General features: G+C 43.1%; 1 protein-coding gene across 5 annotated transcripts in view; it reads right to left on the minus strand.

Annotated features, from left to right (window-relative positions):
* The window catches only part of pcbp4 (poly(rC) binding protein 4), a 228425-nt gene that overhangs the window by 16355 nt on the left and 192677 nt on the right, over positions 1–19393 (minus strand). For all 5 annotated transcript variants that reach the window (XM_049586328.1, XM_049586319.1, XM_049586335.1 and 2 more), the window contains 2 exons: positions 16199–16254; positions 4478–4647 (listed from right to left, as the gene is read on the minus strand). In XM_049586328.1, coding sequence (XP_049442285.1) covers positions 4478–4647; positions 16199–16254 — 226 coding nt within the window. The remainder of the gene's footprint in view (positions 1–4477; positions 4648–16198; positions 16255–19393) is intronic.

Here is a 19393-nt window from a genome sequence, read left to right on the forward strand (position 1 = left end):
CGCATCCTGTCTGATCAAAGAGAGCTGCTGCTTCATAATGGATTCAAACTAACAAGAACAGCCTCCAGAACATAAAGAGGCCACGTTGTTTTACTCAGCATCACTGGTAGTTTCAGTCAAGGAATATGCTCTCAGTGAGTGCTTCACTGGTTGCCATGCCAACGCCCTTTCTTACCACAGGGATAACTAATGATGAAGATTATTATTATTTCGTCAAGTTTTTTTTAAATTTCCATCTGCTCTAAAATGTTCAGTGCAGTCAGCGGTGACGAATGTAGAAATAACACTTGACATCGTGATATTGTCTCTGTGTGAACAATAAAGAGCTGCTGATGATGCAGCGTGTACAGACCCATACACCACCTGTGAGTGGAGCACGTACTCAGTGCAGCAATGTAAAATACAGCGCTGTAGTCACACTCCTCAAATGAGACGTATTCTGCTCATTTTCAGGCTCATACCTGTATTTTGAGCTTCTACTACATCAGGTGTGTCAAACTCATTTTAGTTCACAGGCCACACACAGTCTGACTTCATCGCAGCTAGGCCGGACCAGCAAAACCATTACTGAACATCCTGCAAATAACAAAGACCTTCAAATTTTTTCTTTTTTAAATTTGTTTACAGAAGAATATTTTCAAAACACACATCCATTTACAAGACAGATGACAAACAGCCTGTGATGTCCTCAGAAGAATAAATGCAATTTCAATATATCTCAGTTTTCTACATTCACTCAGCTGACGACTCATTTCTGTGCATTTCCTCTCCTGAGCACCAAGCTGATGGTCGGCTGTCGGTCAATGTTGGGCCGTCAGTAACCGTTTGTCGCTCTAGTCAGTTCAGTGCTTTCCACAGCGTTGGCCCTCATCAGCACTATTTGGTTCTTTTGTCGTTGATTCAGCATGTTAAATCGGCAACAGCAACAGCGATGCTGGAGCCTGTCTGTGAATGAAATCACTCTGATTTTCAGCTCAGCTCAGCGACTGAGAAGAGAAACTGAAGTGACCTCAGTAAACAAAGAGCTAAAGTCCAGAGGGAGGGACAAACTTGTTCCATGAGGTCAGATTATATTTCTCTTTAGCAGAAACTTTTCCTGATGGTCTGTGTTATTGTTCAGCGGTGCACAGTAAATATGCTCTGTTCTTTAAACATTGTGTTGTTAATGTGCTAACTGGCTAACTGACTATCATGACGCTCTTCCTGTTTCCCTTTGTGAATGATGATAACAGACCTCTGCTATCTGCTGCTGTGGAGAGTTAATTCCTCTGACACAGGTGCAGGACGTACGCACTGGTTGGCCGACGTCTTTTTGCAGTGTGTTCATGTGCAATTTGTTTGGCAGACACAAGGCAATGTCAGGCATGCAGCAGGGGCCCTCTTCACTAGCCTGGCGGAGTGTACATTTCCTCTTTTCCCGAGGGGCGGGATCAACGTTTGTCCCTCAAAGTGCCCCTTCACGCAATTGGAAAGACGGAAAACCAATCAGAGTAAAGGAAACGTGTGACGTAGGCTAGCACAACGCCACTGTAAACAGACCAGCGAGCTGCAGCAGAGATGAGCTGTGATGAAAGAGTGTTGCCGTCTTTGTGGATTTCCTCCTCAGTGTGGACTCAGAGTTGCATGGCTGTGATTCCCAGCTTGGTCACTTCCCTGACCTGCTCCTCCATGAGAGCAACTAGCAGAGAAACAACAATAGCCACTGGGTTTTCAACGAGTCCCATCTTCTTCCCGATCAACGGAGCCAGTTGGTAAATTAAACTTTTACCAAACCCCGTAGGAAGGATGGCAAACACATCCTTTTGTTCAATAAAAGCTTTCAGTGCAGCTGTTTGTTCTGCTTTTAAAGAAAATGTACATTCCAGTTGGTTCAACACATTTACCATCGCAGTTTCAAAATCAGTAGCCATGCTGGTTGTTTACGAAATGCATTCACTGCGCTCCTTGTCCCTCCTATTCTGATGACGTGCCCGCCCCAAAGTAATACACGGTTGTGATTGGCCTGGTAAGCTTTAACCGATGCCAGAATGCGCCTTAATGACTGCATGGCCAGACTGATCTGCTGAGCGAAATAGAATACAGGCTCACAAGACCAGGATGGTTTCACCAGGCTACCTCTTCACTGCTAGTTCTCTGAAGTCGGTTTGGCGTGTCTGGACCCAGTCTGCTCTGAATGGTCAGCACTTCCAAGTCTTTGTGCATCATTATAGCCAGAGAATGATAAATAGTGGCACTTTCTACAGCAAAGAAAAAGCTATAAAAACTTCTCAACCAAAGTCTTCAGAACTGGAAACGATCCAGCAGTAATACAATCTGAAATCGAGAAGAAATTAAACAAAAATAATTTACCCACAAAATGACCATTAGTGTATTATGTACTCACTGTGAGTTATGTTGACTTTGTGAAGAAAACTTTTTTCTTGCATGCCTCCAAAAAAGGTGGACAATCTTCATGAATTGAAGTGAACGGGGACCGTGTTTAACAACAGCAACACTGATCAAAACATCCGCTCACAAACTCTGACACAACTCGTCCACTATAATCCAAGTCTCATTAGGCCCGTTTCCACTGAAGAAGTTCCTGGTACTATTTGGGGGGCAGGAACTCTACAGGAATGTCCTCTCGCTTGGCCCTCTCAACCGCAGCGTCTCCACTGAGAGAGCGGAGTAGGAGGAAGGTTCCTGTAAAGTTACCGGGCTCTGGATGTGACGTAACTGTTGCGCAACCATTTTAAAATGCCAGCAACGCCTGGACCTCTTCGTCGGTCCATTTGTCATTCGATTTGTCTTCCATTTCTTGCTTTTCTTCTTACGACTCCTTTTAAAAATGCGACTCCTCGTCGTAAACAACAGCGGAGTGCAGACATTCATCTGCTGAGCTGCCAGCAACAGCTGGATAGAGCAAAGCACGCTGTGTCACATTAAACATGTGTCACGGCTGATTTACACGGCATCGCTATGACGATCACCTCATTATACTTTCTGCAGTGGAAAACAAAATGAAGAAAAGCACCTGTTAACAAAAGTGAGTCGAGTTGAGCTATGCAGCGGAAATGAAGTATCTGTAAAGTAAATGGTAAATGCATTAGCACTTTCACACTACGTTTACTCATTCACACACTGTTGGCCCAGGCTACCATACAAGGGACCACCTGCCACTCAGTTTAGACCCTGACTGGAGGAGCCGGAGTCCAACCGTTGATCTTCAGATTAGTGGACCACATGCTTTGCCTCCTGAACCCCCCATGGTGTCACTGCACAGAAGGAAGTGTGCATCTACTGCTAGCTCATTTAGCAGCACTGAGCTAGCTAACGTTACAGCTCAGCCGACGAAGACGCCATCAGTGTTACATCTCGTGCTGTGATGAGCACAAGCCTCTTGTCCATGAGTTGATGCACGCTTCCTTCTGCGTGGTGAAACGGTTGGCAGCGTTAGTTTGGTGGAAAGAAAATTTTTACATGAAACTGCTCACAAGGTTCAAGCTGAGAGAGAGAGAGAGACATCTCTACGGCTGATATCTCCAAAACTCTGCAGCTCACAACAAAACTATCCAGACTGAGACACATCTCTACAGGTGAGGACAAATATGGATTTTTTGATTTGAGGATAAACTGCTCCTTTAAAATGAGTAAAACATAAATTATTATTATTAAATTAGGTGAATATTTCTGTCTTTGTTTTACTGAGTTTTAGTCCTCGCAGTGTTTAATGCAGCTGGTTTGAGCTGTGATGTATCTCTGAGGGAGAGAAGCTTTCACCTGGAGCCTCTGTGTATTTGACACAGTGTTGTCTGATGTGTTTGTATGACTGCCTCTGCAGACGCCATTAAAGTGGAGCTGCCCTCACTGCAACACGCTGAGAGGAAATACATTCAGTTATTTTTAAGAGGATTAAGAGGTTTGGTTTTCTGACTTGATATTTCTGTGGAAAAGAACAACAGTGCTCATCAAACTAACGACTGTACGCAGTGCATTATTATTATTGGGATGAAGATTTAGACTGAAGCAGAAACAGACTCAGAGTCTCTCACAGGTTGTGTCCACAGTGGCTTTGAATTGTGCATGAAATGACTGAACTTAATGATTTAGGGAGGAAAGCTTGACAGTTTTTTTCCATCTGTGATTTCCACTCAGTCTCTCTTCTGGGTGTTCATTAAAATAAATCAGAGTTAAAAGCAAATACTGAAGCCACTGAGGAGGAAGAGGAGCAAAACCTGGAGAAGTGAGTGGAGTTAGTGAAACAGAAATGTGCCTGGTTGAAAGTGGGAAACTGACTCCAGCTGTAGGATGGTACTGTAGCTTGTTGTTGTTTTGTGCCTCCCAGTTTAAAGTGAGCTGTGACTGTGGCAGGTCGAAGGCTATTAATAGCAGAGCCAAATATTTTGGCACATATTTTTGACATCCTGTGGTCCTGAGGGAGACTCTGAGCCACAGTAACAGGCTGTATACAGATACCTCCCTTTAGTTTGATGCTTACCATGAAGTGATCAGGTACTGAGCCAAGTTGATGGCTATCGGTGTGCCGGTGATGGTGACGTGACGGTCACTGGTGCTGTCGATCTGACTGCCGATCTTGATCTGAGCCCCCGACACCTGCCGGATCTCGTTTATCTTGGTGCCCTGGCGACCGATGATTGAGCCAATCAGCTGTGGGGAGGATGAGAGGGAGAGGATTATAATTAGAGACATTTACTGCAGCGTGATGAGTTTCTCAAAGTGAGGACTGTATTATTTTATTTGTCTGCAATTCATCCATGTCTCTTTCATCAGATGTCTATTAATCTTTCTGTGTCATATATTTTTGGTGTGGAACTCCAACTGAATGCTTTTCAGTCTGTTTTCAAAGACCAGGAGGAGACGGAGTCACTGGGGTGTCGGTGCTTAAACTACGGATGCCTGGCTTGTACTGCACTTTGTTCAATGGGATGTTTTATATTGTTGCATAGATGTGGATGGCTTCATTTTCAGCCACAAAACTCCTTTAGCTCTGTTTACTATGTTAGCTAGGGTGACCATATTTTGATTTCCAAAAAAGAGGACACTCGGCCCGGCCACGAGATAGCCTACTTAAATGATACTCGCAGTTTACTCAAAGATGCCTTATAATTTTAATATATTTAAAGTTTATATGTATGGATAGAAAATTCAGTTATATTACAAAATAATATCTCTCAAAGACAGGCTTCTCAGAGGACTTGCTTTTATTATGCCTAAAATAATAATCTTTTTACAAGTTTCAATTGTACAAAAATAAATATAAATGTAAAATAAATGTAAAATCTCTGGAATGAAACAATGATAGAAATAATGTCTCTTCTGTATTAGAAAAATCAACTTGTAAAATAATAGCTATCTTTTCAAGTCTTACTGGACAAATAAACAAATAAATAAATAATATGAAATAATGTTCTAAATAATACCTCTTCTGTATTACAAAATCCAACTTTGAGCTCCCCGGCACCTTTATTACACACAGAATCATATGTGGCAGCTTTGCACACGGTGCACTCAGCCTCCCATATATCCCGACCGGGTCGGGACGGTAAGTTGGGAATTTTTTCTGCAGCTGCACTTGAGCTTTGGCATCTTGGAAGCTTAGAATAATGATGCGCCGCCGGTGTCTGCTGCTTCCTCGTTCTGAGTGTTGGAGATCCGCCGATAAGGCAGCCTCTCGGGGATTACACACACACACACACACACACACACACACAAACAGGACATTATCATGAATTTATAAACACCCTCCAGACAGGATGTGAAAAGAGGACATGTCTGGGAAAAGAGGATGTTTGGTCAGCCTAATGTTAGCACCACTAGCCATGCTGACACTGCTAACAGTGATCACAGTGCTAACATAGCTAACAATGCTGAAAGGGCTTTGCTGCTCAAAACTGAGGTGCTTACTCAGCGGAGCGACCTCAGGGGAGACCAGAGGGCGGGGACAATGCGTCCACAACAACCCTGCTAGGTCAGGACGGGGTTACTAACAACATATGTGTTCAGGCTGCTAACTTGTCCTGTAGGGGTCACTGTATTGTCAGGTGTGTCTGCCAATATAGGTAGGAACCATTCATTAAGGGACAGGTGTTGACAGACAGGGGAGCACACACAGCTTTTTGACCGCAACGCCAGGTGTTCTCTGCTCAACGGTGAAAATTTGTACCTTTGAATGGTTTATGGACACAGGTTCATGAATGTTTGACAGTGGTAACAAATAAATGATGCACCAAAGAAGACCAAGAAGTGGACTCTTTGTTTTTACCTGAAGAGCTGCGGCCGGTTTGGTCAGGTGAGCGCATCAATTAGTAAGTAGCCCGTCCATGCAGCTCCTCAGTGGCTTTAAGTTTAGGCTAAGCCAACATAAGTGATGAAGAAGACGCTTTGACTTCTGTTTCTCCGCCACTTTAATGGAACTGAGCCTTTGTTAGTCAGACCTTTACGGTACATCAGATAATCACGGCCACATAATAATCATGTGCTGACATTTGTCCACCTCAGTTGACATAAACGAGGAGGACTAAATGTTAAAAACCACGACTACAGCGCTGACAGGCCTCCACCCTTTCATCCTCTGCATCCATTCCTCTTGTTATCGCTTCATGTCTGTCTGAGAATATGGAGCAGCAACAGGTGGTGAACTCTGACTCATCTGCGCGCCATGAGCTCAGTGTGTCTGTGTGTGCTATACTAGTCCCAGTGGGGGTTTTGTCATGCAGTGGATGTCACAGTAACAATAGTCAGATAGTTACTGAGCTCCTCTGAGTGTCAGCTCACACCATAAATATGTCTCATTACCTTTTTTTTCCCCCTACAGGACAAACAGGCGTTGGCTGTGCCGCGTCTCCTCAGTGTCAGGGTTACATTTGGAGCTGAACTGCTTAAAAAATCTGATGTGCTGATGTAAATGTTCACAGATCAAATAGAAACTTGATAATAACTAAAAAATATGAAAATATAAGCAAGGATCGAGGTCAAATGAGACCAGGTTTCATTTTTCTCTGACAAAACAATAACTATTAATGACCCTGACACTCTGTTATCATGTAGAGGAAGTGTTGGTGATACTTTCCTCTTGATGCAAAGTATCTGACGGCGTGAAACACAGGTGGAATATATTTAAGGATTTAAGTGTCTCGCGATAATGAGGAGTCACAGTGCCAACACCAGGGAGGGCGTTAATGTAATGCAATTAAAAAACATAACAGCAATGGTAAAGAATCAGTGTACAAACAGATAATTAACTCTGCACAGCTCAATAGTCTGAAATGTATCAGACACACAGTATTAAATCATTTTATCTTTTACAGTTAATTATTGTTTTACTTGTTAAGAAAATTAAGAGGCAATAATGTAATAAAACTTTGCCTCAGAGATCAGTGATTCGTTTCAGGTTAATGAGTTGTAATGAAAGGAAATGTAATTCTCATTCCACCCACTGTCTTATTATTATTGTTATTAGTTTATTTGTGATCATAATATAATTATCAGCTCATGAAATCAAAACAAGCTGTTAGATTTCGGAATAATTCTATGATCACAGATAAACAAAGCTTGTTCTGTCAAGACGAGGATGTAATTACTTTGTGATCCTTAGAAAACACATACTATATAAAAACACATATTTTCTCTGCCTCTGAGCCACAGCGCACACACAGGAGGAACAAGACTCATGCAAATAACATTATCCAAAATAAACTACAAGTTATTTTGCTTCAACTGCGATGACAAAAAGAAAATCGCAGGCTGTCAGATAAAACAGAATTATTAACAACACACTGTAACTTAACCTCACACAAGGTCAGTTTAAGTGCAATGCTACAGATAAGTGACAAAAACCAACATAACAAAATCTTTACTGATTTATTTTCTAACGCCTGGGTCTTCAACAGGAGGTCCTCAGAGCCAAATTACTGCTTAATAAATATTATTTCCCTTTCAAAAATTAAAATGTGTCTGAAAATACACATTAACATGAATCCAGCATATTATTAGCAAGACTGGCCTATTCATGAAACCCTTTAAGTTACAGCACATTAGTAGTAGGCTAAAGCTGAAAACACATAGGTGCATCGCATCATGTGACGCCCCTCGAACCAACATGTCATGTCACGCCACACTGTGTTATAGTGCTGCACGATTTGATAAAAATGTGCGATTTGAGTGGACGATATCGCGATTTGCGATTGTGATTACAATATAATACATAACACAGCAGCGCAGCGCGGAACTGTACACACAGCAGAGCGAGCCTGTGTTGCGTTCAGGCGTTGTCACGTAAATGTTAATTCCAGCACGCCATAGCACAACACAGCAGCATGTCAAGTGGGCTGAAACCGAGCAAACTTTTGCTCAATTTTTCATTTGTTATGGAGTCCATGATTTCCCCGTGACACTTATAAATGTTTGCGTAACTGTGCTTGGATGTTGTTTTATGAGGCTCTGGCGCCTTTCAGTTGTCTCTTTGTCTTTAACGTTACACGGCTCGGCTTTCTCTCGCATGCACTCTTCCTACTTTAACCTGAATTTTACCTGAATCAAAGTATCGCCATGTAATAGATGTTGCGTTTTTTTCACCACCAACTCAGCCCGTTCATGGTCGAGCTCATGCTCTTCTTCAGCGTCTATGTTGGTCACTGCTGCACGCCGGCTGGTCACCTGACCATACATGCTGCACGCACCAGGATAGCTTGTGGGCGTGATGTCAACAAACTCCACACACTACAGGAGATGCAGTCACGTTCACAGGCACACACGTTAACATTTATTTACATTAAATTGCAAATCGCAGCCTTTAATGCGGTTATGTAATCGCACAGCCTGACATTGCAATCACAACTGCCATTAGATTAATCGTGCAGCACTACTGTGTTAACAGAAGACCACACTAAGTTATTACGACTTTTACTAAAAGATCTTTCACCTCTGCGTTAGCTTAAAACCATAAAGGTGTGGACACTTGCAAATTAAAACTGGTTTCTAACACAAAGAGCCAATCTTCAGAGCTGTGGCCAGGCATCATCTTTTTGTCGTTGTCTTTATACTGACAGGACTTATTTCTCAAACTCAACAACAACTCTATCCTCATCATTCTTCGATGAACACGAGAGACAGCAACAGAGTTGTCTATCCACATCCATGGTGAGGAGAGGAGTCGAGCTGCTACGGGAGCTGGTGTGTACGAGCAGAGAGTGAGTGAAGGAAAAATGCATTTAATCCAGAGGTGGTGAGGCTGGACGTAGGACAGTGACGTGTAGTGCAATAGGGCAGCGTGTTCAGGAGCGCTGACGTGCATCTAGCCACCGCCGGTGTGGTGTTGTACTTTAAAAGTAATAGGGTCGGCTGTTTTGATGCGTGCTGTTAGGCGCCAGTGTGTTTTGGCCTTAACTGTTCAGCATGACGACGTTCTGTGGTGTCATTTAGCCACTTGTTAGCAACTGCCTATTTAAAGACACATAAAAGCTTACAAGTTCACGCGTGTGGTATTTTGTCAATCAAAACATGAAAGTCTCTAAAGCTTGTGTTAATCACAGACCTTATTTTAGGCCTCAAACCAAAAACCCGTTCAAAAAACACGTTGACTTCAAGACGAGGGGACCAGGAGTGCTAAAATGCTAACTGGTGTCTGACCTTCAGGAGTCGTTCACTCTACTGAGAACGCTGTTGAAGCATTGAAACATTGAAATGGGAATACAGAGTGTGAGGAAACACTTTTAGAAATAACTTTACAGCTCTACATATGTTGAGGTCAAAGGTCGGGGTCAGGTGTTTGTCTGGGACTGTATTTATATGGTGCTTTGACAACACACACACACACACACTGATGGCTGCAGGCTGCCATGCCCCGTCCAGGCCAACCATCAGTGTTTCGCCCAAGGACTACGTGACACATGGACAGGAGGAGCTCTACCTGCTGAGTCACCGCCTCCCTCCACTCTGTTTTAAATCATTTTTGAATGAAACTTGCAAACATTGACACAAGAGACCGAACTCTCATCAATCCTCTCTGCACTCAGGCGTCTCACTCTCTCCTCCTCTCTGTTCCTTTTTATCCGCCTCTGACCCAGATCTTTCCTTTATTCACACTGTCGGTTTCCTCTTTTCCTGCATCCCTCACTCAGCGTCTTTCATTCCTTCATTGTTGCTGTCGCTTTCTCTCTTTTATAATCTTTACTTTTTTCTCTTCTCTCTCGCTGCACCACAAACATTCTTTCCTCACAAGTCATCCAGCCGAAAAGCTCTGATGTAGATCTGCTCTGTGAGCTACAGAGAGCTATTCCTGGAAAGGGCTCTGATAATACAAGTGTGTGTGTGTGTGTGTGTCTGTGTGTGTGGGAGCTATAACAACACTGTGAGAGAGAGAAGACAAAGTGCCAGCTGACAACAACCAGGTCAGAACCATTTGTGCGAAATCCACCTTTAGCCGCCGTTCGACCTCTCAAACGGCCTCACTGTATCATAAAGCGGCTCCTGTGAGTCATAACCAGCAGAAACACACACGGTCGCACGGTGACTCATACCTGCGCCCTCTGATCATCATCACAGGATCATAAGCTCACTTGTATACGAACATAATCACAGTGGATGTACAAAATTAATTTAAGCTACATTAAAATTACAGTTTCCCGTTTAGCTCATGTGTCTTTTTTGTCTCATTATTTTTATGCAATATACAAATAATCTTCTACTTCCTGTGTACTAGAAACTATGTACATATACTGTGGTGCTAAATTGCAACAACTAATCAACATGTTTTGGAGGAAAATGCAATCACAGATTAGAGTTTGTTATCAATATAATGAGGGAATGTTAATTAATCTTGTACAGGATTAAAGGTTTTTACTGTTGTGTTTAGGCTCTCACAGACATTTGGTTATTGTTAGAGAAAGATCAGCGTCTTTGTTTAGTGACTTAAAGCAGGAGACACGACATGCTTCCATCATCTAACCTTAAACCAGACCACACTTAAGATTTAGGATGTGAACCTCTGGTGTCAAATCATCTTTTTTCATTGTCACTCTTGGCCGTGCAGAGTAAAGTCATGCCACACCGATTTTTGTTTCCGTCGCCAGTTTAGACACGCCATGCCACACCAAGCTGCATCGGAGATGGACCTTCTCAGGAGTAGGTGCGAAAGCTGAGCTGCCATCCATCTCGCCTACCGCACCCACCCCCTCAGTACATTTGTAGCTTCCACCTGAATCTCTGTGGTTTGGAGGTTAGTCTCTGTCCTGCTTCCTGTTTTTACTTTAGATATCTGCTTTATTTTACTGTTTCATCTTCACTATCAGCCGTATTACAGTTGTATGAAGAGGCTGCTCGAAAACTGTTATGTTTCAGATAATACGTCATGTTTGTAGTCGACCAATGAATATGAGTTTACATATCACCTTGTCTTTCACCTTCTCAAAGTGATCCCACTGCCAGATTTTTGGTGAATGTTGGGCCGTTTTGCCGCCAAGCTGCGAGCGTTTAGACACACAGAGCCGGATTGGCGAGTTGATCCGAGGTGCCTAATTTTCCGCCTCGTAGGGTAGACATATTGGAGGAACCATTTTGGTTTAAGAAGAACAAGGTGGCCTTCTGCAACGGGAGGAGCTGTTGATGACACCGCACGGTGGTGGATAAACAGGAAACAGCTGATAGCAGGAATTAGCGAGCAGCTAGTAGCAAGAGGGAAACACAAACCTGACAGACACTGTAAAGATGAGCTACTGGGGAGACAAGGAATTGCGCGCCCTCCTTGTCCTCGCAAACGAAGAGGCCATTAACCGTCAGATGACGGGGACGGTGAAGAACAGGCCGACTTATGAGAGAATCACCGAAGGACTGACCAGCCGCGGCTTCCCTCCCACGTCACTGTTTACGTCACACGCTGAGCTACACGTTTTGTTACTTGCTCACGCCCCCCATTGCCCCGAAAAAGGCACATTCTGTATAAACAAAAGTAGGTAGGCGGCATTTTGCTGCACTCCCCGATTTTGTTTTTATACTGCCAATGCTGAAAAAACACTGATTGGGCTTTCCTGCTAATTTGCACAACTCCCGTCTAAAAAGAACTATTAACTAGCCTGTGGAATAACCGCAGGTACCAGCCCTGGAAATTAACCTGACTCCTGTCTGACTGCTGAGCGTGGACACTTCCTGTGCCTGTCCTTTCAAATTAAAGTCACACATGGTCCAGTCATATAGGTTTGGATTTATTTTGACAAGGCGCAGCTTCTGATAGAGTTTCATGTTTGTTTGTTTGTTTGTTTTTCTACAACTAAGCGACCAATGAAACTTTGCCAACTAATGTCCTTTCTGGTCACATTTGGTCGACTGTCAGGGGGCCGCTCTACTAATTTGTGATATTTGGATGTATAAATCAAACTGACTTGATGTTTAATGAAGAACATTAAAGCTACACGCAAATGTCATGACTCAGCCCACTTTTTACCAGGAGATAAGAGCGGCGGCAGCCCTCAGTGGGAAAACAAGTTTTGGCTTTTACACTTAGTGCAAGGTTGATTGCTCTGGAGATGTGAGGTTTTCACAGGATGCTGTACAGTGGTATGTGTCGCCCCTCTGAGCAGCTTTATGTAAGTGCTGTTGGGTAAAATCAGCTTAAAGCTGAAGAGCAGAGGAGGAGGAGGACGGACCGAGGGCTATTTTTGGGCGATTCCCTGCTGCCCTTGTAATTTGGAAAGGTTTACTGAAGGAGAGAGAGAGGGAAAGAGAGGTGGAGGGAAAGTGTCAGACAGGGTTGTTGTTAAATCTCTAACTGTGAGCTATAGGATGTCATTAAGCTGCTCTGCTTGGCCCTGCTCAGTGACTCACTTCCACACACACACACACACAAACACACACACACACACTTCCATGCTCAGGGTCTTAAATCGCTCTCTCTGCTCTTGTGTCTTATTCTCTCAGGTCAGTTGTATGTGAGCTGTATGTTTAATGTGTGTGTGTTCATGACTCTCTGTATATTAATACCACACAGAAACATGAATGGAGACTCGGGGGCCTTGACGATGACGATGACAATGATGACGGTGCTTTATTTATACGTGCAAGGTGACAGCACCTGCAGAGGTGTTGATGATCTTGTCAGAGTTTCCTGTGAAAGCAGGACCTCATGCTCATCTGTCTGTCCTTTACTGTGCTTCAGACCGTCATCCATAAAGACTCAGTGTGAGGAGGTGCTGCCTGAATGTGACTGCACGAGTTCCTGCAGAGAAATCATCAAAAGTCTCCTGCTATTAGATTCTGAGGGATGAAAGGGAGAGTGGCTAAGCCTGAGGGAGAGTGAACCTGAAGTGTCTGTGGTGTGAGAGTTCAACTTGGCAACAGTGAAACTCTGCACTCTGCTGTCTTTGAGTCACCTCATCGTGTCATGTTAATGCACAGTAATTCCCCTTTTCGACAGCCATGGGCTGGTTTGGTGTGGTGTGGTGTGGTCCGTCAGTCCAGCACTGCAGGGATCCGCATTTCCATTCCAACAGGGCTACCTGCTGGAAGGTGCGTCTTTAACTGACGACGGCTCGTCTTGAGTGATGACGTTTAAAAGCAGCGGGCTGATCCACGACTGTTATTTCTGCTGCATGTGTTTTTCCATCACGCAGCAGGGCAGGTAAAAGAAGTTTACCTGTTGGAGGTGAGCTGTTTGCAGTAAGAGCCTGTTGTCTGCAGCTCTTCATCAACATCTCACTGTGGCTGTTTCTGATTTTACTCTTCCTCCCTGCCGTATAACTAGACTTGTCTTTATTGAAGAAAAGCTGCTAACGGAGTTCTGTTAATTCAGTGACAAACACGTTTCATTTCCTGTAGATTCTTCACAATAAAATTCCTGTTATTTTCTTTTGTAAAAACTTTTATTGTGAAGCAGCAAAGTAAGGAGATGTTGAGTTTTTGAGCAGCAACTTCACACAACTACCTACTCCGACAAAGGACCATCTCTGATGCAGCTCGACGTGACACAGTCTAAACTGATGATGGAAACATAAATTGGCAAGTCACTTGAGACTCATGTGTAATACCGGCGCGTGGGCAGTGACTTCCAGCATGATACATGGTAGGTTGTGCTTATTGTTTAATGGTGCCCAGCAGCGACATGGGGAAATGCGGCAGAACAAGGTATGTTCAGGGGGCGAATGTCTGAGTAGGGTGGGCGAGAGGGGTGGTGGATGGGTCCAACAACCACCAACTTTTACCCGAGAGGCTGGCGTTTGCTTCCCATATGATTGTAAAGCTAAACCCTGTTTTTTTTTTACAACTGTTTTGTCTCATCATGAATCTTTGGTCTAAACTGGGCGCCGTGCGCGGTGTACACAGACGGACTTAGAGCTGCCGACTTGTGATCCGATCACTCAGGACATGTTGATACCAGGTGTGAGCAGAGCCTGTGAGAGCAGCCACTGTCTCTTTGTTTTCTGTTGACCAACATAAAAACATTCAGCAGCAGTAACCTCAGTGGGCTGACAGCAGGGTGACCCTCTGATCTCTGATCAACACACTGTGTCTGTTATTATTTAGGTTCAGTAATGAATAAATTACACGTGTGATGAACAGTTAAGATTCAGGATTTGCTAAAAACATTCAGGGATTACGCCCCATAAACCACCACTGGCGCCGCATATGACTATAATAATAATACAGTTATTGTTTAGGTCGGAGGGTTTGTTGTCGTCATTGGTAACAAGGCATCCTGTGAGATCAGATGCTGAAGTTGATTCAGCTGTATTTATCTGCGCCCTTCACCGTCTCTGACGTTCGGACCAGTTAAGAAAACATGAGCTTCATTTCAAAGGTATGTTGTACGCTCGTGTTTCCAGCGTCAGTCAGTGTTGCTGTCAGATGCCAACGTAAATGTCTCTGCTTGGTTTCTATCGGCTGATTAACAGAGCGGAGGTTTGAGGCTGAACAGTATTAATCTGACCTGACAAAACAAACCAAACTGAGAGTGCACGTGTTAGTGTGATCATGTTCTTAGGTTTCTTTTATGATTCTACTTAAAACATTTACAATAACTACATGAATACACGTCATTTCTAAGTCCGATCAGTGGGTGAGAATTCATGTCAGTGTCATATTTATTGTTTTGATGCCTGGTGAGATTTTGGGGAGGAGCTGTGCTGCTGTGTGAGGAGGTGAAGTTTCACACAGCTGGACTCTGACAGGATGAGTTACTGCCTGAGATGGACGGGAGGAGGGAGAGATGAGCGGGACAGAGACACAGTGGCCAAAGGCTGTCTTATGAACAAAAGGTCACTGCTCTGACCTCGCAACAGTCAACATGTCCATCAAATGTCAGACGTCCTTGAGCGTGACACTGAACTGTTAACTGTCCGCTTCACTGCCCTCATAGCGACGTGTCTTCAGCTGCTCCAGCTTATTTAGAAAAAAGAGACCCTTATTTGATATGTGCACGTGTGCCTTTGGTGAGTTTACTGCACTACTCTCGTGAAGAAAGTTAGAATAATTTAATTTCTATTGTACGTCTGCAGCTGCGTGCATAAAAACCAAGTCAATAAATAAAGAACTAAAGTGAAATACAAAACAAATGATGTGCATTTTCTTTTTATGTTTGCACTGACTGTGTCTTCATGAACTGAAAAGCAAATGTTAGCAAATGTTGGGCGTAGTGCAAAGTATTTTTTTCCCCAAGTTTTAAAGGCTACTTTAATTTTCTGAACTCAGCAGAGTGTGAATTAAACAGTGACAACTAGGGAGGTCAACTTTATCTCCAGGGTGTAAAGTGGGACGATGTTTTTCCTTTGTGTCACTTTTGAGCAGGCTAAAAAACACAGCTCGAGACTGACGGTCACAAACTTAAATTAAATCAAAGGGAATTATGATCTGTTATACACAGTAAAAAGGTGTTTAAAGATATTTTCATATGAAAGATTACATTTAAGTTTGTTTCATTAATGTGTACGATTAAATCTGTGTCCATTCAAAGGCAGTGTGATGAAACTTATTTTTTATAAGAGCTGTTTTTGTGATGGTACGAAGTCTCAGGGCCGCTGTGAAGCTGCACCTAGTTGGGGCAACATTAACAGTTTGTCTTGGGTGTGTTGGTTATGAGTTATATAGGATGGACTGTGCAGCAGGAAGTGTAGAGGGATCTTCACACTAACTAAGGACAACATTTGCTCCTGATCAGAGCACGTCTTCTGCTCATAGCCACATATCCATATTCAGTTATATCTTTTGTACTTACATCGTTTGGAATGAGGAGCTCCTGAGACGTGGTTTGGGAGTTGGTGTCCATCCCTCCTGAGACAGACAGAGACAGACAGAGACAGAGACAGAGAGGTAATTGTCATTGATTTTATGTCATGAGTGGCTGATTTCTTTTATTGTCCTTCGACGCAGAACACAGACGCAGCAGACAACCACACACACATAAGACGACTGAATTTAACTCCAAGTCTTAAAGACTTTATTCTGGCGAGGAGGAAACAGCAAAAGGAAAATGTGAAGCGAGGCAGAGATGCTGCCAAATAACGAGCCATCAAAAACTGAAAGTAGAGACACTAAAAAAAAAAAAAAAGTCTACAGTTCAAAATGACAAATTATTTCAACACTAAGACATGATTCATTTTTAAATGTATTTTACTCGATGTGATCTTTCTTTCTCTTCCTCATTTCCTTCCTTCTTTCCTTCCCTTCACTCCTCTCCTCAGGGAGTGGCCTGTCACAGCGAGCTAAACCAACAGTTCCTCTAATAGAGTGTGTGAATGTGTGCTGGCAAGTGACTTTCGTGCGTGTGTGTGCGAGATTGTGTGAATTATTTTCACGTCCACGACTGATGAGTTTAATACCTGAGACATAATGGAATAATCAGCCATCCATATCCCCACAAGATAATCTGCTCCTCTCTCATTCTGCGCCGTGCATGCGTGGTTCGCATTTGTTGGAGAAATTACATGACAAAGTGTCTCTTTAATGGTGAAAAATGTGAATGGACCCGACTAACACACATTTTATTTCACACCGCATGTACTAAAACACTCAGCACACGGTGGAAGAAGCACTCAGATCTTTGGCTTAAGTAAAAGAAGTATTAGCACAGAGTAGAAATACTCCATTACTCCAATACTCCACCCCTCAGTCAGCTGAGATTCTTCAAGTCAAGCAGTCATTTTTTGGTCGTTCAGTGTGCAGTGTAGTTCTGGGGATGTTGTGCTTTATAGATTTAGCTGACATTTAGATTTAGCTGCACTACTTGCTTTTGTGCTGTTCTCAGTTACAGCAGCTGGGTGGACACAGACCCAGGTGAGTCTGAGTGAGACGGAGGCAGCTACTCGGAGGACGAGAGGCTTTTCCTGGTCAGGCTCAGAGAAAACTTTATCTTCTGCCTTCTGCTTAGAAGCTCACAGCAACTTAATGCGATACAGTCTCTCTGTTTGATATATAGTGTCGGCAAAAAATGCTGCTGCACATTTCCGATCTGCCGTAGTTGGCGTTCATTAGCTGTGAGGGCTAACTCGGTTTGTTTACTATATTATGTGAAACGTCACTGTCACCCTGAACATTCAACCAAACCCTGTTCAAACTCTCAAAATTATTCTGGGTCAGATACGACTGTAGTTACAGGAAAGGCTGGGCATCAGTACTCGACAGCTTTAAGGTACTGAATACCAATACCAAGCTGTATCAAAACTTCTGCAGTCATTTTCTATCCAGATTTAGAACAAGAATCACCGCCTCGTGGTTGTATGCCTCCACAAGTTGCACTTAGAGTTTACATCCATGTCAGTGTAAACATGGATACCTCTCATACGTCACAGCACAGTTTCAAGATCAGTGTCACCAATTCAGTATCTGACCAAATGTCTCCCCTTCTGTTCCTGAGATATGACGTTAAAACACGATGATGTCACAGTCAAGTTGACCTTTGACCTTTTAGATATAAAATGTCATCACTTGATCATTTTATCCTGTCAGACATTTGTGTGCAACTTTGTCATACTTAGCGTATGAAAACTTGAATTGTGGCCAAAATCCTCATCCTTAACTCAAAGTGAGTGTTTGTGCTAAATTTGAAGAAATTCCCTCAAGTTGTTCTTGAGATATGGCGTTCACAAGAAGGACACGGACAAGGTCAAAGTGATAATATAATAATTAATATAATAAATAAAATATATATAAAATATAATAATTAGTTTATTGCTGAGTCAAAGTGGATGTTTGTGCCAAAGTCGCAGAAACGTCCTTGCGGCGTTCTTGAGATATTGTATTCACAAGACTGTGACAGACAGTCTGAGGATCCCAAAACATAATGGCCACGACTATCCCCGGTGCAGAGGCATAAAAAACCCCACATCAACTGTATGATCAAGTTTGTGTCCTGGGCGCCATGTTGGAAACAGTTAAACAGGCGTACCATGCACCGCCAACCAGCCGGACCAAGTTTCTTATTTTACAGCTAAACAGTCACTAAAATATTTCCGAAAACATCCAAGGCGTCAAACAGTCGATGATCAGCGCTGCCTTGTTCATGAGCAGCGACTCACATGACTGACAGCTGCGTTACAGACTCCTCGGCTCTGACTGGTTGTCGCTGCGGCGCCGCAGCCTGATTCTAGCAAATACTATTAGAAGCAGTTGAAGGGACATGATTTTTCTAGCCTTGTGTACTTCTTCCAGAATATCACGACAGTTTCAGCAAATATGACACAAAGCTATTTTCATAAACTGGAACTTTAGGCACGATTTTAAATGTAGGACGTTTACTCTTAATGAAATATTGTTCTACTGTGGTAACAATACGTTTACTCCAGGAGAAATGTCAATGCTAAAAGTGTAGAAAAACTTGGATACAAGTTCAATGAAACACAGAATAGTTGAATAGTTTCAAGATGGCCGTATCACACGTGCAGGGTCACAGTACAGAGCACATAAAAGCCTACGCTACTAAAAACCTACTCCGGATTCAGGAACGCTGCGGGAAACTCAGATTTGATCGTAAACACGTGTGTATGATCATGAATGCCAATCCATCGTAAAGTGACAGCGCGCTCCCGGTAATCAGCAATTAGCATAAATCCCCGCCCATGAATAGCCAATGACCACCATATAAGGAGGTGTAGGTGCATCCAGTCGACCTGTCAGTCATGGCGCAAACAAAGAAAGAGAGAGAAAGAAAAAAGAATTTTTCCGAAGCGGAGATCGAAATAATTTTGGGTGAAGTGGACTTAAGAAAAAACATTTTATTTTCTTCAGTTAGTAGTGGTGTGACAGGGACAGGCAAAGCGAAGGCCTGGAGGGAGGTAACAGATGCTGTTAATGTTGTCTCCGTGGTACAAAGAACCATGTCAGAGGTGAAGCGTAAATGGTTTGATATGAAACTGGAGGCAAAGAAACGCATAAGCACACACACACAAAATACAGCGGTCACCAAACAAACAGA

The sequence above is a fragment of the Epinephelus fuscoguttatus genome, linkage group LG1 (genome assembly GCF_011397635.1).
Source record: "Epinephelus fuscoguttatus linkage group LG1, E.fuscoguttatus.final_Chr_v1".
Classification (NCBI taxonomy): domain Eukaryota; kingdom Metazoa; phylum Chordata; class Actinopteri; order Perciformes; family Serranidae; genus Epinephelus; species Epinephelus fuscoguttatus.